The following is a 16,523-nucleotide window of genomic DNA, read 5'->3' on the forward strand; positions in this document are numbered from 1 at the left end:
CACCGGCAGCATGTGCTCCAGCATATGGCCCTGTTTGTCAGCTCAGCAGCGTGCAGAACAAAGGCCAAGTCGAGTAACTGGGAGCAATTAAGCCCCATCTGTGCCCACAGTCAGAAACTAACAGCCTGCAGGTGTCGGGCTTGCTGGGGACCAGGCCACTCCTGTCACCTGTGGGATATGCGGTCAGAATGGCCCAGGACACAGCTGTGTGCCCACAGCTGCCCACCGAGCTGGGCATGTGAGTCTTCTGCCTCTAGAAGGTGTAATGGCAGAGAGGAGACCCCACAGCCCCCAGGTCAGGTCTCGGTGAGGCAGGCTCTGTCCTCGTCCCCTGGCTCTGCATGCCTGTCCAGGGGGTAACCAGGGCTGGCTTCTCTGTAGCGGATGTGGCCCGGTCCATGGGGGCAAAAGTGGTGATTGCCATTGACGTGGGCAGCCGAGATGAGACGGACCTCACCAACTATGGGGATGCGCTGTCTGGTTGGTGGCTGCTGTGGAAACGCTGGAACCCCTTGGCCACGAAAGTCAAGGTGGGGTGCTACCGGGCGAGCTGTGCTGTCCCTGTGGCTCCTCCCTGCAGCCCCACACCTGTCCTGCGGCAGGGAAGTGGGGGTCACTCCTGGGCTCTGAGGCCAGCAGGTGTGGGGCCACCCCTCACCACCCCTGCCTGAGCCCAGCTCAGGGGAAAGAAGGGACGAGGCCGGACAGGCCTGAAGGCTGTGGCAGCCCGCAGGGAGGACCCCCGGCCGGGAGCTGCTATCCTCTCCCCGCAGCCCCAGGTCGGAGGATGGGTCCCCAGAACCTGTCCTGCACTACGGGCCATGCTGGGATGGGGTAGGGGACAGGACAGGAGACTCAGGCGGCTGTGACGGTAGCAGGTGTTGAACATGGCGGAGATTCAGACGCGCCTGGCCTACGTGTGCTGCGTGCGGCAGCTGGAGGTGGTGAAGAGCAGTGACTACTGCGAGTACCTGCGCCCCGCTATCGACAGCTACGGGACCCTGGACTTCAGCAAGTTCAACGAGATCTGCGTGAGTGCCGGCCACACCCGCAGCGGCGGAGGCGGGCAGAGGGCACTCCGGTGGCCGCCCCTCCCCGCTTCCCCCTTTTGAGAAGACAGGAAGTGGGGGGCTCCCTACACCTCCTGATGGGGCCCTGGGGGTGTGCACAGGAAGTGGGGTACCAGCACGGGCGCACGGTGTTTGACATCTGGGGCCGCAGTGGCGTGCTGGAGAAGATGCTGCGCGACCAGCAGGGGCCAAGCAAGAGGCCCTCGAGTGCGGTGAGTGCGGGCGCCAGGACCACGCCCAGCTCCCCAGGCCACGCCTAGCTCCCCGGGCCGCGCCCAGTTCCTCAGGCCACGCCCAGCTCCCCAGGCCACGCCCAGCTCCCCGGACCGCGCCCAGTTCCTCAGGCCACAGGCTCTGCCCCACTGGTCAAAAACTCCAGGGCTAGGACAAGGATTGCTCAGGACTGCGCATCTCCCCGGCCCCTGCCCCTGCCCCAACTTGGGGGGCAGGCGGAGGCTACAGAGAGGGCACAGGGTGGGTGGGGCCTCCCCACAGGAAGCAGGCTGGGGACTGGCAGGTGGGTGTCCACGGGCAACGTGCTGTCCTCACCCCACCTCCAGGTCCTTACCTGTCCCAACGCCTCCTTCACGGACCTTGCCGAAATTGTGTCTTGCATTGAGCCTGCCAAGCCCGCCATGGTGGATGGTGAGTGGAGGCCCAAGACGAGGTGCTTGGGGCTGCGTGGCCTCCTGATGCTGTGTTGGGCTCGACGCCCCCACCCCAGAGGCCCACGGCCTCCCTTCCTGCCCACGTCCACGCCCACGCTACAGCAGCTGGGGTGCTTGGTGGCGCTCCTCCGTCCCGGGCACCACGTGTACCCACAGCAGTGGGACTGTGACCACCGTGGGCCACCCAGCCTCTGCCCTTCATTCACCCCAAGTCCCAGCCACACCTCAGGGCTGAGGTAGAACCACGTTTTGCCTCCCACCCCACCCCACCCAGTGGGAAATGGGAATGAAAGCTGCTTGTTGGAGGGGCAGCAGGGCCAGAAGGGCGGGTCCACTCCCCTCCATGCTCCATCCACGTCCCTGCGCTTGGACCTTCGGCCAGTGGCCTCCTGACAGCAGAACCGGACCTTCTCCCGGGAGATGCCTTCGTGGCTGCTGCGGGCTGAGAGAGCCCTAGGCAAGGCAGCTCCTGTCCACAGAGGCCTGGTCTGGGGTGCTGGAGCCCTCAGGGTGCCTGGCTGACAAGGGGAGGAGTGTCTACCCGCCCCTTGTCCTTGTGGAAGACCTACCAACTGATATGCTGGGGCAAGGCTGGAGGCAGACAGAACCAGGGGTAGTGTACAGGGCTGCCCTGGGACCAGGTGGCTGCCTGTGGGGCCTCTGGCCACCTAGGGGCAGGGGTGGGCATCTGTGGCCAGTTCTGCCTCTGAGTGTGGCTGTGCTGGGCATGGTCCCTTCCTTGGGAGGGAACTGATGTGGCCCTACCCTCGGCGCCAGACGAATCTGACTACCAGACGGAGTACGAGGAGGAGCTGCTGGACGTCCCCAGGGATGCATACGCAGACTTCCAGAGTACCTCGGCCGAACGGGGCTCAGACTCGGTGAGTAGCTGGGCGTGGCCCCACCTCGTGCCTGCAGCTGAGTCTCAGTGCCTGGCCCTGAGCCGGACACTCCCTCCCTGTGGTCCCACTGGGTTACCAGCGCTGCACAGCCTCGGCCTTGCCTAGTCCTCATGTGCAACATACGGTCTGCTTGCAGGAGGACGAGTCCTTGCTGCGGCATGGACACCCCAGCCTGGCTTTCCCAAAACTGTCCGAGGGCTCCTCTGACCAGGACGGGTAGAGGCCTGTGCTAAACAGCCCAGATGCAATGTCTTCTGTGGGACTGTCCCCAAGGCTGAGGTTCCTGCCAACTCCTAGGGGCCTCTGTACCTGCCCTGCTGGAAGCTCCAGCTTTCCCCGGAGCCCCAGGCTGTGTTAGGATTCTCTGGGCCTCTTCTCTGTACCTGCAGCCCTGCACACAGGGCCCTGTGAGCGCCCCCTGCAGCCCTGTGAGGTCCCTGAAGCTCTGTGAACCCCCTACTGCCCTGTGAGCTCCCCCTGCAGCCCTGTGAGGTCCCTGAAGCCCTGCGAGCCCCCTGCAGCCCTGTGAGCCCCCCTGCAGTCCTGTGAGGGCCCCGAAGCTCTGTGAACCCCCTACTGCCCTGTGAGCCTCTCTGCTGCTCTATCAGCCCCCCTTCAAGCCCTGTGAGGCCCCCCAAAGCCCTGTGAACCTCCCTGCAGCTCTGTGAGGCCCCCCGAAGCCCTGTGAACTCCCTGCAGCCCTGTGAGAGCCCTGTGAGCCCCCCTGCAACCCTGTGAGGACCCCCAAAGCCCTGTGAGCCCCCTACAGCCCTGTTAGCCTCCCTCCTGCTCTGTCAGCCCTGCTGCAGCCCTGTGAACCCAATGCAGACCTATGAGCCTCCCTGCTGATCTGTCAGCCCCCCTGCAGCCCTGTGAGCCCCCCCCAGAGCCCTGTGAAACCCCTGCAGCCCTGTGAGCCCCCCCGGAGCCCTGTGAACCCCCCCAGAGCCCTGTGAACCCCCTGCAGCCCTGTGAGGCCCCCCCGGAGCCCTGTGAACCCCCTGCAGCCCTGTGAGCCCCCCCGGAGCCCTGTGAACTCCCTGCAGCCCTGTGAGGCCCCCAAAGCCCTGTGAGGTGTGGGAGCCCTGATGCTGCCATGTGGTGTTTCAATAAAGGTGGATCTGAGTGTTGGACGTGTCTCCCGGGCTGAAGTCCCTGTGGCAAAGAAACACTACTGGCTGTCCCTGATATGGGTGGTCCCCGAGGCTGGGCAGTCCCCAGTCCTCCTCAAATGACCCCACTGCTGGGGCCTGAGAGCCCCTAGGGCGGCAACTGCAGGCCAGGCAGGTAGGGCTCCCAGAGTCTGCGTGGAGCTGTGGCCCCCAGGACCAGGACGGGACTCTCTGGCTCCCTCTGGCCTCGAGCACACTGGGTGCCGCTAAACCGCCTTCCCCTTCAGTTTCCAGGTCCCAAACTGCACAGGGAGCCCTTTTGTGTAAGGGGAGGGAGAATCGGCCGCCCTGTGACCCCTGCAGGTCTGAGCAGCAGATCGTGAGGGCCGAGGGCCCAGGACTTTGCAAGCGGGCGGCCCTTGGCCTCAGTTTCCCCGCTCTGGAGGCCTGGACGAGAGGGCGCGGAGCCAGGCCGTCCGGCCCCGCCCCCAACCCGGGCCCTGACGTCACGGTGGGCGGGGTCACTTGTCCTCGCCGAGCTCTCCCGGGCCCTGACGTCACAGTGGGCGGGACCGACCGACCCTCGGAGCCCGCCCGGGTCCTGACGTCACGATGGGCGGGGCCAGCCCTCAGTCCGGGCAGCGCTCTCCCGGGAGCGGCGGCACGCGCGGAGCGCCGGGTGCGGCCATGCGGGGCCCGGGCCCGACCCCGAGCCCGAGCCCGAGCCCGAGTCGGAGCCCTAGCGAGACCCCGAACCCGAGCCCAAGCGCGACCCCCGGCGCGGCGCGGCTACCCCGGCGGAGGCGGCGGGCGCGGGGCGCGCTCTGAGGCCCGGGGGATGCGCCGCCGCCTCGATCATGGGCGCCGCCGCCTCCAGGAGGAGGGCGCTGAGGAGCGAGGCCATGTCCTCGGTGGCGGCCAAAGTGCGGTGAGTGGAGCGGGGCCGCCTTCCTGGGATCCCGCCCCGGACCCCCGACCCCGCCCGAGTCCGCCCCTGCCCCGCGGTGCTCCCCGGGCTCCCGGGCCCCAGCCTCTCCCACTGCGGCGACCTCCCTGCGCCCCGCGCCCCCTCCTCCGGCTTCTCGCCGTGCCTCCTTCTTCGTGGCCCCCTGCCCTGCCCTCCTGTCCCCTCCCCTCGCGAGCGCATGGTGGGCGAGCGCACCCACCGGGTCCGGAGTGGCCTCGGTTCCCCAGGGAACAGCAGCCAACCAGCCTCGCGACCCCTCTCCACGGGCCGACGGGCAGGGGCCGGGCCTGCAGGCCTGGCCAGGGCGCACCAGGACCAACGGTGTGTGGGCTCCCGGAGGGGACGACCCCCGACCCTCCCTCCAGACGCCGAAGGCCTGGCTGAGGACCGGATCCCCAGCTCTTGTGCCGCCCTGTGTTTGGGAGGGTCGTGCCGTGGCCTCTGACCGTGCCCTCTCTGTCCACCCTCAGAGCAGCTCGAGCGTTTGGAGAGTACCTGTCCCAGAGTCACCCTGAGAACCGCAACGGCGCAGGTAGGGCACGCGACGCCGTGCCAGGGCCGCCCAGACCCCCCAGCCCAGGGGATGCTGATCCCTGCCTCCGGGGGTGGAGCGTGAGGGGCATTGGTTGCGCGTGGGCCGGGCGCCCTGCCGGCCTGGCTTCCTCACATCCCCTGCCCTCCCTGCCCGAGCCCCAGGAGCAGTTCCCAGCCGCTCGTCACCATGGCACCCACCCCGCCTGGGCCGTTGGCATGGCAACAGGCCTCCTGGCTCCCCCAGGGCTGGCACCACTGCCTCTGGGGGCCAGCTGGTGGGGGGAGGGGGAAGTTGGCACCAGGAAAACGGTGCGATTGCAGGCTGGGGGGTGGCCTGCGTGTTCCTATCCGGCAGGACCGCACACAGGTAGCATGGAGTCACCCCGCCCCCACGCACATGCAGGGGCTTCAGGCCCAGATAGGAGTGAGGGGCTCAGAAACACGCCGGTGACTAGGGTTTGGGCAGCCCCAGCCCCCCACAGACGCCAGGTGCCCATTGGGTGTTCTCTGCCTTCGGCCTGCTATGAAACCAGCAGCGAGGGGCCACGCTGCTGCAGGCTCACCCAGTGTCTCTCCCAGATCACCTGCTGGCTGATGCCTACTCTGGCCACGACGGATCCCCCGAGATGCAGCCGGCCCCCCAGAACAAGCGCCGCCTGTCCCTCGTCTCCAACGGCTGCTATGAGGGCAGCCTCTCAGAGGAGCCCGGCATTAGGAAGCCCGCAGGCGAGGGCCCCCAGCCTCGAGTGTACACCATCTCTGGGGAGCCTGCCCTGCTGCCCAGCCCCGAGGCGGAGGCCATTGAGCTGGCGGTGGTGAAGGGGCGGCGGCAGCGGCACCCTCACCACCACAGCCAGCCCCTGCGCGCCAGCCCGGCGGCAGCCGGGAGGACGTCAGCAGGCCCTGCCAGAGCTGGGCGGGCAGCCGCCAGGGCTCCAAGGAATGCCCCGGATGTGCCCAGCTGGCTCCTGGCCCCACTCCTCGGGCCTTTGGGCTGGACCAGCCACCTCTGCCTGAGACCTCTGGCCGCCGCAAGAAGCTGGAGAGGATGTACAGTGTTGACCGTGTGTCTGGTGAGGGGCTTGTGTTGGGGCATGGACAGGTTTGGGGGTGCATGCCACTGCCAGGGTCTGACAGCAGCAGCCACTGTGAGGCTTGGAACAGGGGATGGGTGCTCAGGTCACAGTATGCCAGTGGACTCAAGATTAAACCCGGCGGGCTCCTGCTGCTGCCTCCACACCCTATGAGCTGTGAGTTCCCTCAGCTCCTCAGCAAAATCTGCCAGGCCTCACAGTCTGCTTTGGCCCTGCTAGCACCAGGTCAATCAAGGAGTGCTTCCCAGAGGAGGGGGCCTGGGAGGATCTTAAGGGATATATAGGGAGGAAACACCGCTTAATCAGGAGATTGGGCTGCCCTCCAAGTGTCCTGGGGAGCTGTTGGGGCCCAGCCAGGCAGTGGGCCCGTTTCCCCAGTACTGTTGAGTTGTGTGGTAGCTTGTCCACCAGGCAGAAAGTCACTCCACTGTCCCCATACTTGGGCATCAGGGAAAGGCTGTGGGGCCCCTGGGAAGGGGACAACCCTCAGCAAGGTGGTCTCCAGCCTCAGTGAGGGCCTCCAGCTAGAGCATGGGGGCTGCAGAGAAGGCCTCAGATGCCCAAGGGAAACAGATGCATTTTTTTCCTGGGCCTCCTGGAGACAGACCGTGCTTTCAAAGGAATGTTCCTCAAACTTTGGGTGGCCAAAGGGAAAGTTAAGCCAAAAAAAATCAAAGCGTCAAGTCACCAAGAGCATGGTCTTGGTGAGTGAGCAACAGACATTCGAGCACTGCCCTCTGGGCCCGTGTGGGGATGCCACCCTGTGCCAGCCTCCCCCCACCCGCCCTGGCTGCCCGCTGCTGCTGACCCCCGGACTCAGAAGCATCTGCTTCCCAACAGGGAGGGAGAGACTTCACCCAGCCGCCGCTCCTTTTTGTCTCTTTTAGATGACATCCCCATTCGTACCTGGTTCCCCAAGGAAAACCTTTTCAGCTTCCAGACAGCAACCACAACTATGCAAGCGTGAGTCTTGTGCCACGATGTGGGGTCAGGGCTGGGTGGCCTCTTTCTGCTGCTCAGGGAACACGGCTTTTTCCCAGCCTCTGGGCCTACCGGGGGTCTGCTTCTGAACAGCCCCATGTGCCCATGCTGTGCCAGGCCTGCCAGGGGGGCAGGGCTGGTTGCTCTTCCCCTCCCATGGCTGGTGCCCAGCCCCCCCACAGTCCTCTGGTCAGGGGACCTGGCCCAGGGCTGCAGCTGATGAGCTGTCAGTGGGGTGTGGCGTGTGGCATGGTTCTCCTGCTGCCATCCCTTCTCCTCAGCCTGTGTCTGCCCTCCCTCAAACCCTAAATAGAAGCCTACTTCTGTTTCATATGTGCCACAGGTAATCACAGTTTTGGGGTCCCCCCAGGGACCTGCTCTTTGTCTGGACATACATCTGGGTTTTCTGTTCTGGGGTTCCTTCCAGGGAAGTTCCCTTTGCTGCAGTGGCCCCCACACCAAAGAAGTGCCCTGCACAGGGGGAGTCCACCCCACTCCCAGCCTCAGGCTGCCCGGTGTCAGCAACCGGTCCTGGTGGCATGGGCTGCAGTGACGTAAGCTTCCGTTGCCTATTCAGGGCTGGCTGGCAGTGTAGCCAGCATCCTGCTGGTGACTGGGTTACCTGTGAGGGATCTACTGGGTCAGTGACAAGAAGGGAACTGCAGGGACCGGGTGGGGGCTGAGGGGAGGCCCAGGGTTGAGCTCACTGTGTTTTCTCTCTCACGCCATCCCTTTCGGCCCTGGCTTCAGCATCTCGTAAGTACCTGTATGACTTGGTGCCTAAGGGCACAGCCGTTGTCCCTGGGGAGACCCTCCCACCCCCAAATAGGTCTGGGCAGGCCAGGGACCTGGGTCTTGAGGGAGTGCCGCTCTCTGTGGGCCTGGCTCCCAGCGGGCACCGAGGTCGCAGCAGGGCCTGCCGGGAGCTGGGCCTGGACAGGTGAGGCAGGCTGGGACTCCTCTACCCGGCCCCATGCCCCAGACGCCCTGCTGGGCCCTCTGCTCGCACCACTGTCCCCACGTCTGTGTCCCTCCTGCCTCCGGCCAAGGGCAGTGCTGACTCGCGGTGGTTTCCCAGGGTGTTCAGGGGCTACGCGGAGAGGAAGCGCCGGAAACGGGAGAATGATTCCGCGTCTGTAATCCAGAGGTAGGGCCTGCCAGCCACTCGCCACCAGGGTCCATCTCTGGTCTGTGCTGGCCTGGCCTGGGCCCCCTCGGCCCTGGCAGACCTGATGGGGGAAGGGTGGTGGCGACCACTGGCCTGGCCCTGCTCTGGGGACGTGGCAGGCAGGAGGGGCCATGTGGCCCGGGCTGCAGGAAAGCATCTCACCCTCAGTCCTGCATTCCCAGGGCACGGGTCTCTGTCTGGGCTGGGGCCAGAGGCAAGGCCCCTCTCCCCCGCCCCAACTACAGAGCTATGTCTGGGAAACTTTTGCCCGTTTCGGATGTTGGGCCTTGGCAGGGTCCAAAGTTTGGTGGAGGAGAGGACCTGCCCCTGAGGTGGCTCAAGGACACAGAGCAGGAAAGGGGGCTCCTGCAGGCCCCCAGCCCGCCATGGGGTGGTGCAGACAGGAGCCCCACTCTGCTGCAGCGCAGGCAGGCTGGATCCTCAGCCACAAGGGCGTGGAGGCTCAGGGTGTGAGTCCCGGGCAAGGACGGAAGGTCAGAGCCTGGGAATGCAGCTCCGGAGGAAGCTTGATCCAGAGCACCAGGCACTGCACCTTTGTTCTGGAGGCGAAGGGGAGCCCTGGAAGGCTCTCGCGGGGAGAGCACTGGGTGGGATTTGCCTTTGGGTGGGAGGTGGTGCCAGGAGCCAGGGAGAGCACTGGCTTCCCACACCGAAGGGGTGAGAGTAGAGCGCTAGCCCGACGGGGCCTAGGTGGGCAGGGGCTGCCGCCACCCCCTCAAGGCCTTCAGCCCCTCACTTCCTCCCCCAGGAACTTCCGCAAACACCTGCGCATGGTCGGCAGCCGGAGGGTGAAGGCCCAGAGTAAGGCCCCGTGGGGTGGGGGGCCGGCGTTGCGCTTGGCTGGTTGGGGCTTTGCGTGCTGCTAGCTGTGCTTAAGAACGACCCTCCTGCCCTAAACCCAGCCAGGCCCTGCCTCAGGCTCCTCCCGTCCCAGCCACGCCCCCAGCCCGGCACAGGCTCCTCTCTTCCCAGCCGTGCCCCCAGCCCGACAAGGCTCCTCCCCTGTCAGCCACACCCCAGCCCGGCACAGGCTCCTCCCCTCCCGGCCACGCCCCCAACCCGGCACAGGCTCCTCCCTTCCCAGCCGCGCCCCCAGCCCGACAAGGCTCCTCCCCTGCCAGCCACGCCTCCCGCCCGACACAGGCTCCTCCCCTCCCGGCACAGGCTCCTTCCCTCCCAGCCACGCCCCCAGCCCGACACAGGCTCCTCCTCTCCCAGACTCCGCCTCTGGCCCCGCCCCAGTGTTTGCTGATCCTGACCCTGAACCAACCGAGTCTCTGGTCCGTGTCTGCTTCATGTGCCTCAGGCCACACCCACATCAGCTTCCTCTGCCCAGGGCCCCCGTGGTCCCCTTGCCTGGGGCCTGAGTCTCCCGAGGCCAATCCTCGCCCGCTCGCTAATGCGGGTTTTGCTCTCTACAGCGTTCGCTGAGCGGCGCGAGCGGAGCTTCAGCCGGTCCTGGAGCGACCCCACCCCCATGAAAGCCGACACTTCCCACGACTCCCGAGACAGTAGGTGCCCCGCACAGGCCCGCCCACCTTTCCCAGAGCCTCCCCTAAACCCTAGACCCCTGCTGGGGGTCCCCTGCCAGGGCCGCTGGGCTGCGCTTTTGCACTCTGAGCCTTGGTTTACCTATTTGTGAGATGGGGACGCCCTCAGCATCTCCGATCTCAAAAATGGGGCTAACTTAACGGCTGCGGCAGTGCTGGCCGGGGGTGCCTGTAGGGCTGTGTCCACAGCCACTCGCAAGAGGCCTTGAGGGGCAGGGGACTGCGGTGCCCGCCCCCACTCCCTCCCAGGCGCCCTGCCAACTTGGCTGGAGCTGATGCCTGCACGCGCCTTCCACCAGCCTGGCACCAGGGTCTCCCTCCCCACATCAGGCCGCTACCCAGTGGTGTCCGCAGGCCTGTCCTGCCGGGCTGGCGGCGGCCTCTGCATAGTCCTCCCACTTGCTTGGAGGACCCTCTAGGACGGGCCTTTCGGGCCCTGTGGGCCTTGGGGCCGTGGCCAGGACAGGAGGTGCTGCCAGGCTTGCTGTCTTGGTGACCCTCTTGCTTCCCAGGCAGTGACCTGCAGAGCTCCCACTGCACGCTGGACGAGGCCTTCGAGGACCTGGACTGGGACACTGAGAAGGGCCTGGAGGCTGTGGCGTGTGACACCGAGGGCTTCGTGCCACCAAAAGTCATGGTGAGGCCCAGCCCGGGCAGTGCTCCTCTGCACCCCAGCAGGACTTGGCCCTGTCCCAAGAGCCCAGCCAGCTCTGCCTGGGACCACGCAGCCTTCTCCAGCTGCCTGTGGGAGGGGGTCTCACAGGGCTGTACCTTGGGCTGCCTGGCAGCCAGAAGGTAGCCTCATGGGGGCTCCCACAGCCCTTCGGCTTTTGGATGGGCCTGAGGCCCCTGAGCAGCTCTTTGTCTCCCCAGCTCATTTCCTCCAAGGTGCCCAAGGCTGAGTACATCCCCACCATCATCCGCCGGGACGACCCCTCCATCATCCCCATCCTCTACGTGAGTCCTGCCCCAGGCCTGCCCCCACGGATCCCCTCCTGCAGCCCCACCCTGGGCCAGCGCTGGCACCCCAGGTCCCCAGCGGGCTGTGATGCTGCTGGCTCTGACGCAGCCCTGATGTGGCCTTGTGGCCTGTGTCTGTCCCCAGGACCATGAGCACGCAACCTTCGAGGACATCCTTGGTATGTGTCTCATTGGCCCCTCTCTGCTGGTCCTGGGGCTGGGAGAGCAGACACAGGCGGGGGGTGCCCCTGGGGCTGGGGTGGGAGCCACAGCGCTCACACCCACTCTCCCACAGAGGAGATAGAGAGGAAGCTGAACGTCTACCACAAGGGAGCCAAGATCTGGAAGATGCTGATTTTCTGCCAGGTAGGGCTCAGTGTACTTCTCCGGCCCTGGAGAAGAATCGTGGCAGGGTGGGGGAAGATCAGGGGAAGAGGTCAAGTTGGGGGAGACCAAGGGGAAGAGGCATGGGGTGGGGAGACCAAGGGGAAGAGGCATGGGGGGTGGAGACCAAGGGGAAGAGATCTGGGGGGACCAAGGGGAAGAGCGTGGGGGGTGGAAACCAAGGGGAAGAGACATGGTGGTGGGGGGACCAAGGGGAAGAGACATGGTGAGGGGGGGGGAGACCAAGGAGGGGGGACCAAGGGGAAGAGGCGTGGGGGGTGGAAACCAAGGGGAAGAGACATGGTGGGGGGAACCAAGGGGAAGAGACCTGGGGGGGGACCAAGGGGAAGAGGCGTGGGGGGTGGAGACCAAGGGGAAGAGACATGGTGGGGGGAACCAAGGGGAAGAGACCTGGGGGGGGACCAAGGGGAAGAGGCGTAGGGGGTGGAGACCAAGGGGAAGAGACATGGTGGGGGGAACCAAGGGGAAGAGACGTGGTGGGGGGAACCAAGGGGAAGAGACATGGTGGTGGGGGGACCAAGGGGAAGAGACCTGGGGGGGGAACCAAGGGGAAGAGGCGTGGGGGGTGGAGACCAAGGGGAAGAGACATGGTGGTGGGGGGACCAAGGGGAAGAGACATGGTGGGGGGAACCAAGGGGAAGAGACCTGGGGAGGGACCAAGGGGAAGAGGCGTGGGGGGTGGAGACAAGGGGAAGAGACGTGGTGGGGGGACCAAGGGGAAGAGACCTGGGGGGGGACCAAGGGGAAGAGGCGTGGGGGGTGGAGACCAAGGGGAAGAGACATGGTGGGGGGAACCAAGGGGAAGAGACCTGGGGGGGGACCAAGGGGAAGAGGCGTGGGGGGTGGAGACCAAGGGGAAGAGACATGGTGGGGGGAACCAAGGGGAAGAGACGTGGTGGGGGGAACCAAGGGGAAGAGACATGGTGGTGGGGGGACCAAGGGGAAGAGACCTGGGGGGGGACCAAGGGGAAGAGGCGTGGGGGGTGGAGACCAAGGGGAAGAGGCATGGGGTGGGGAGACCAAGGGAAGAGACATGGTGGGGGGAACCAAGGGGAAGAGACTGGGGGGGGACCAAGGGGAAGAGGCGGGGGGGTGGAGACCAAGGGGAAGAGACGTGGTGGGGGGACCAAGGGGAAGAGACCTGGGGGGGGACCAAGGGGAAGAGGCGTGGGGGGTGGAGACCAAGGGGAAGAGACCTGGTGGTGGGGGGACCAAGGGGAAGAGACATGGTGAGGGGGGAGACCAAGGGGAAGAGACCTGGGGGGGGACCAAGGGGAAGAGGCATGGTGAGGGGGAGACCAAGGGGAAGAGACGTAGACGTTGTGGAGGACCAAGGGAAAGAGACGTGGTGGGGGAGATGAAGAAGAAGAGGTGTTTGGAGGGGAGACCAAGGGGAAGAGGCTGGGATGGGGAAAGACCAAGGGGAAGAGGCGTAGGGTCAGGGAGACCAAGGGGAAGAGATGTGGGGGGGAGATCAAGGAGAAGAGAGATGGCCAGGAGAGGAAGACCAAAAACACCTCCCACGCGTGTGCGTGTGTGCATGTGTGTGGGAGAGGGGGAGTAAGGAGGAGCAGGTGCCTGACCACAGCTTCTTATAGGGAGGCCCTGGACACCTCTATCTGCTCAAGAACAAGGTGGCCACCTTTGCCAAAGTGGAGAAGGAAGAGGACATGATTCAGTGAGAAGCCGGGTGCCCTGGGCACGGGGAGGGCTGGAGGCAGAGTCCAGGCCCCGGAGCGTCCCTCCCCCACGGTCCCCTCTGTGGAGCGGGGTGCCTGTCCCCTGCCACTGGGTGACCCGCCCCTCTCCACCAGCTTCTGGAAGCGGCTGAGCCGCCTGATGAGTAAAGTGAACCCAGAGCCAAACGTCATCCACATCATGGGCTGCTACATTCTGGGGAACCCCAATGGGGAGAAGGTACAGTGACTCCCAGGCCCCACCCCAGGCCTCTGGAGACCCCCGACGTGGACAGACAGGGCAGGGCCTTCCATGTTTCCTGGCATTTTTTTTTCCTTGCCCCGGGCATTCCCCTAGAAATCCCTTTTGCCTGAGCGCAGCCAGGTTTGGGGGGTCTGAGGAAAGAGGGTGGGCCCTGCTCCCCATCTCTTCCCCCCTCCTCCTCCCCCATCTCTCTGCCTCAGACTCACAGCACCCTGTTTCTTCCAGCTGTTCCAGAACCTCAGGACTCTCATGACTCCTTATAGGGTCACCTTCGAGTCACCCCTGGAGCTCTCAGCCCAAGGTGAGTGACCCAGGCTGGGCCCAAGCTCTGTAGCCACTGTGGGGCCTTGGTGGGCGGGATCCCGAGGCTGCCGGCCAGGCCTGAGCCTCCTGCCCCCGCTCCGCCCAGGGAAGCAGATGATCGAGACGTACTTTGACTTCCGGCTGTATCGCCTTTGGAAGAGCCGCCAGCACTCGAAGCTGCTGGACTTTGACGACGTCTTGTGAGGGGCAGAGGCCTCCGCCCAGTCGCCATCAGGCCGCTCCCTCTGCACAGGGACCTGGGGCTGGGCCGCCTCGTGCTCCCCGGGACTGTGCGGCTCTGGTCTTGCCTGGAGCCACTTCAGGGCACCTCAGACGTTGCTCAGGTTCCTCCCGTGGGTTCCGGTCCTCACCGCACCCATGGCCACAGAGGCCTCAGTCCCTGGGGGCCGGGAGGATCCCGCCCCATGGCCCGTGGATGCTCAGCGGCCAGGCACTGACCTGCCATGCCTCGCCTGGAGGCTCGGCTTTGGGAATCCCCTCCATGGGGTTCATAGAAATAAGTGCAATTTCTACACCCCCGAAACAGTTCAAAGGGAAGCAGCATTTCTTGTTAACTAGTTAAGCACTATGCTGCTAGTTACAGCATAGGCACCCCAGCCCAGCAGCCCACATGTGTTCAGGACCCTCCCTGCCCACCCCCTCCCTGCCGTATCGATCACCAGCACCAGGGTGGCCCGTGTGCTTGGGGCCAGCGTCGCCGGGCTGCCCAGCCTGGCTCTGTCTACACTGGCCGAGTCTCTGGCTCTGTCTGCACTGGCCGAGTCTCTGGCTTTGTCTGCACTGGCCAAGTCTCCGACTGTCTGTGCTTTCACTTCCACTTCTCTTGCCACCCCCTCTCCGCGCTTACTCAGACCTCAGCCGGCGCCAGACCCGGCAGGGACGGTCTGGGCAGCAGGAGGGAAGGGCGCAGCGTCCCCTCCTTCAGAGGAGGCTCCGGGTGGGGCCTGCTCCCCATCCCCCCAAGCCCACCCAGCACTCTCATTGCTGCTGTTGAGTTCAGCTTTTACCAGCCTCAATCTGGAGGCTCCATCCCAGCACAGAGGCCTGGGGCTTGGCAGGGGCCCGGCTGGGGCTGGGTCCTGGGTTTCAAGAACCTCACCGGTACCGCAATGGGCCCCTGGACCCGGCCGCGCAGCTGGTGGACTGTAGGGTCTCCTGACTCGGAGGAGCTCCCAGCTTTTGTCTACGGCCGGCAGGATGGGCTCTCGTGTATATAGCTGGGGCTAGGGGGCAGGACCCCCTTGTGCAGAGCCAGGGGTCTGAGGGCATCTGGCTGTGTTCCCGGCTGAGGGAGGGCTGGGGCGGGGGCCGGGCTCGGAACGGTGTACGATACCCCTCATAGTGACCATTAAACCTGATCCTCCACCTCGGCCGCCGCATGGGTCTGTCCTCTCAGTGCTCTCCAGGGCCCGCCCCAGGCCCAGCTTCTGGGCCCACTCCTCTGAGGTCACTGCTGTAGGGCCTTCCTGCCTGGACAGAGTTGGAGCCGGGCCAGTAGACCACCCCTCAGGGCACAGCCGGGGGGGCCGACATGGGAGGGGATGGAGAGGAGCTGCAGGAGGGCTGGGGGAGCTGCAGTCTCAGAGAGGGGCCACACCAGGTCTGGAGGGGAGAGGAGAGCAGCCCTTTCCTCCTGCCGCCTGAGGGCACCAGGGAGAGGGCTGTCTGCCCCCTCAGGCCACCCTGTGTGTGCAGTCAGTGTGGCCACAGATGGGGGCCACTCTCTCAACCTCAGGTGTCCCCAGGGTCCAAACCACTACTGGGCACAGCCAGGTTGGCTACCAGCTGGTTCCCTGCCCTGTGGCTGGGGGACGGAACAGCAGGTATCAGCTGGGCTAGGGTCAGGGTCAGGGGGCCTGCCAGGTGTGCCAGCCCCACGCAGAGGCAGGCTGCACAGCCTGGCACAACCTAGCAGGCTTGAGGCCCGGGCTGCTGGGAGCGGTCACACATCCATCAGCCACCTCCAGCTCCTCCGGGACATTCTAGATGGAGTCCGGGAGAAGGCAGGTTTTGGTGCCAATTTGAATGTATAAAGTTTTAGGTAAATACCAAATGCCTATAGACGTTCTGTTATTCCGTGGCCCATACTATTTGAAAGTGACATATCATGAAATCATGGAGGGATTCGAGTCTCCTTTCTGCAGAGTTGATGAGACAAGTCGCCACTGCCTGGAATCTGCTGATGCTGCCATGCAGGCCTCAAGGGTGGTGCTCCTCAAAGTAGGACAGCACGCGAGGTTGCCACGTGCCCACACACTGCACTGCCCCAAAGGCATGTCCGTCTGTCACCTGAGCTCAGAGTCCCAGAGCAGCCAGACAATCCCCCGTCCCTGCCCTAACAGGGACCCTGCAGTCCCAGCCCATCTGGTGGCTGCTGTGGCCGCCGGCCTGTCCCACACAGTCCGGTCCGTAGGGTCTGCTGGAGCGAGTAAGGCCTGGGGGGTATTATATATGGTCCATGAGGTTCCATTCCTCATGCCATAACCACCGGGGGAAGTGAAAGGAGGAAGAGACATGGAAGCCAGCAGCCCCAGGAGCAGACACAGACGCAGAAATGCCAACGGGGAAGGAGGTGGCCCCACGCAGAGGCAGGCTGGGCCAGGCCAGGGGGCTGGTGACCAGGGCAACCTCGGGTACTTTGCTGCACCTGCCCTCGCCTCCCTTGAAATACAAAAACAGCAGCAGCAGCCAGAAATAGTTGGGAAAGAAATAAGAAATATTTGCCATACATGGGAGCGATTAAAGTCCTTAAGATTTAAAGTGCTGGCCGGGCGCAGTGGCTCGAGCCTGTAATCCCAGCACTTTGGGAGGCCGAGATGGGCAGAT

General features: G+C 65.0%; 2 protein-coding genes across 12 annotated transcripts in view; both read left to right on the plus strand.

The window, feature by feature from the left end:
* PNPLA7 (patatin like phospholipase domain containing 7) overlaps positions 1 to 3,778 on the plus strand; it is an 80,384-nt gene extending 76,606 nt beyond the window's left edge. For 5 of the 11 annotated variants that reach the window (XM_033238362.1, XM_033238366.1, XM_033238363.1 and 2 more), the window contains 6 exons: positions 382 to 530; positions 879 to 1,031; positions 1,176 to 1,282; positions 1,631 to 1,715; positions 2,516 to 2,619; positions 2,777 to 3,778. In XM_033238362.1, coding sequence (XP_033094253.1) covers positions 382 to 530; positions 879 to 1,031; positions 1,176 to 1,282; positions 1,631 to 1,715; positions 2,516 to 2,619; positions 2,777 to 2,873 — 695 coding nt within the window. In that variant the 3' untranslated portion in view covers positions 2,874 to 3,778. The other 6 variants (XM_033238367.1, XM_033238369.1, XM_033238364.1 and 3 more) reach the window with 5 other exon arrangements.
* Positions 3,779 to 4,066: 288 nt separating this feature from the next.
* Positions 4,067 to 15,069, plus strand: NSMF (NMDA receptor synaptonuclear signaling and neuronal migration factor). The gene is given in 17 exon segments (XM_033238373.1): positions 4,067 to 4,680; positions 5,190 to 5,251; positions 5,833 to 6,120; positions 6,123 to 6,326; positions 7,235 to 7,310; positions 8,079 to 8,084; positions 8,407 to 8,475; positions 9,266 to 9,318; positions 9,939 to 10,028; positions 10,580 to 10,704; positions 10,941 to 11,024; positions 11,173 to 11,206; positions 11,323 to 11,393; positions 13,031 to 13,110; positions 13,247 to 13,349; positions 13,599 to 13,674; positions 13,783 to 15,069. Coding segments are annotated over 17 exon segments (1,590 nt in total). The 5' UTR covers positions 4,067 to 4,609; the 3' UTR covers positions 13,881 to 15,069.
* The last annotated feature ends 1,454 nt before the right edge of the window (positions 15,070 to 16,523 follow it).

Source organism: Trachypithecus francoisi, unplaced genomic scaffold (genome assembly GCF_009764315.1).
Source record: "Trachypithecus francoisi isolate TF-2019V2 unplaced genomic scaffold, Tfra_2.0 Lachesis_group16, whole genome shotgun sequence".
NCBI classification, from domain to species: Eukaryota; Metazoa; Chordata; class Mammalia; order Primates; family Cercopithecidae; genus Trachypithecus; species Trachypithecus francoisi.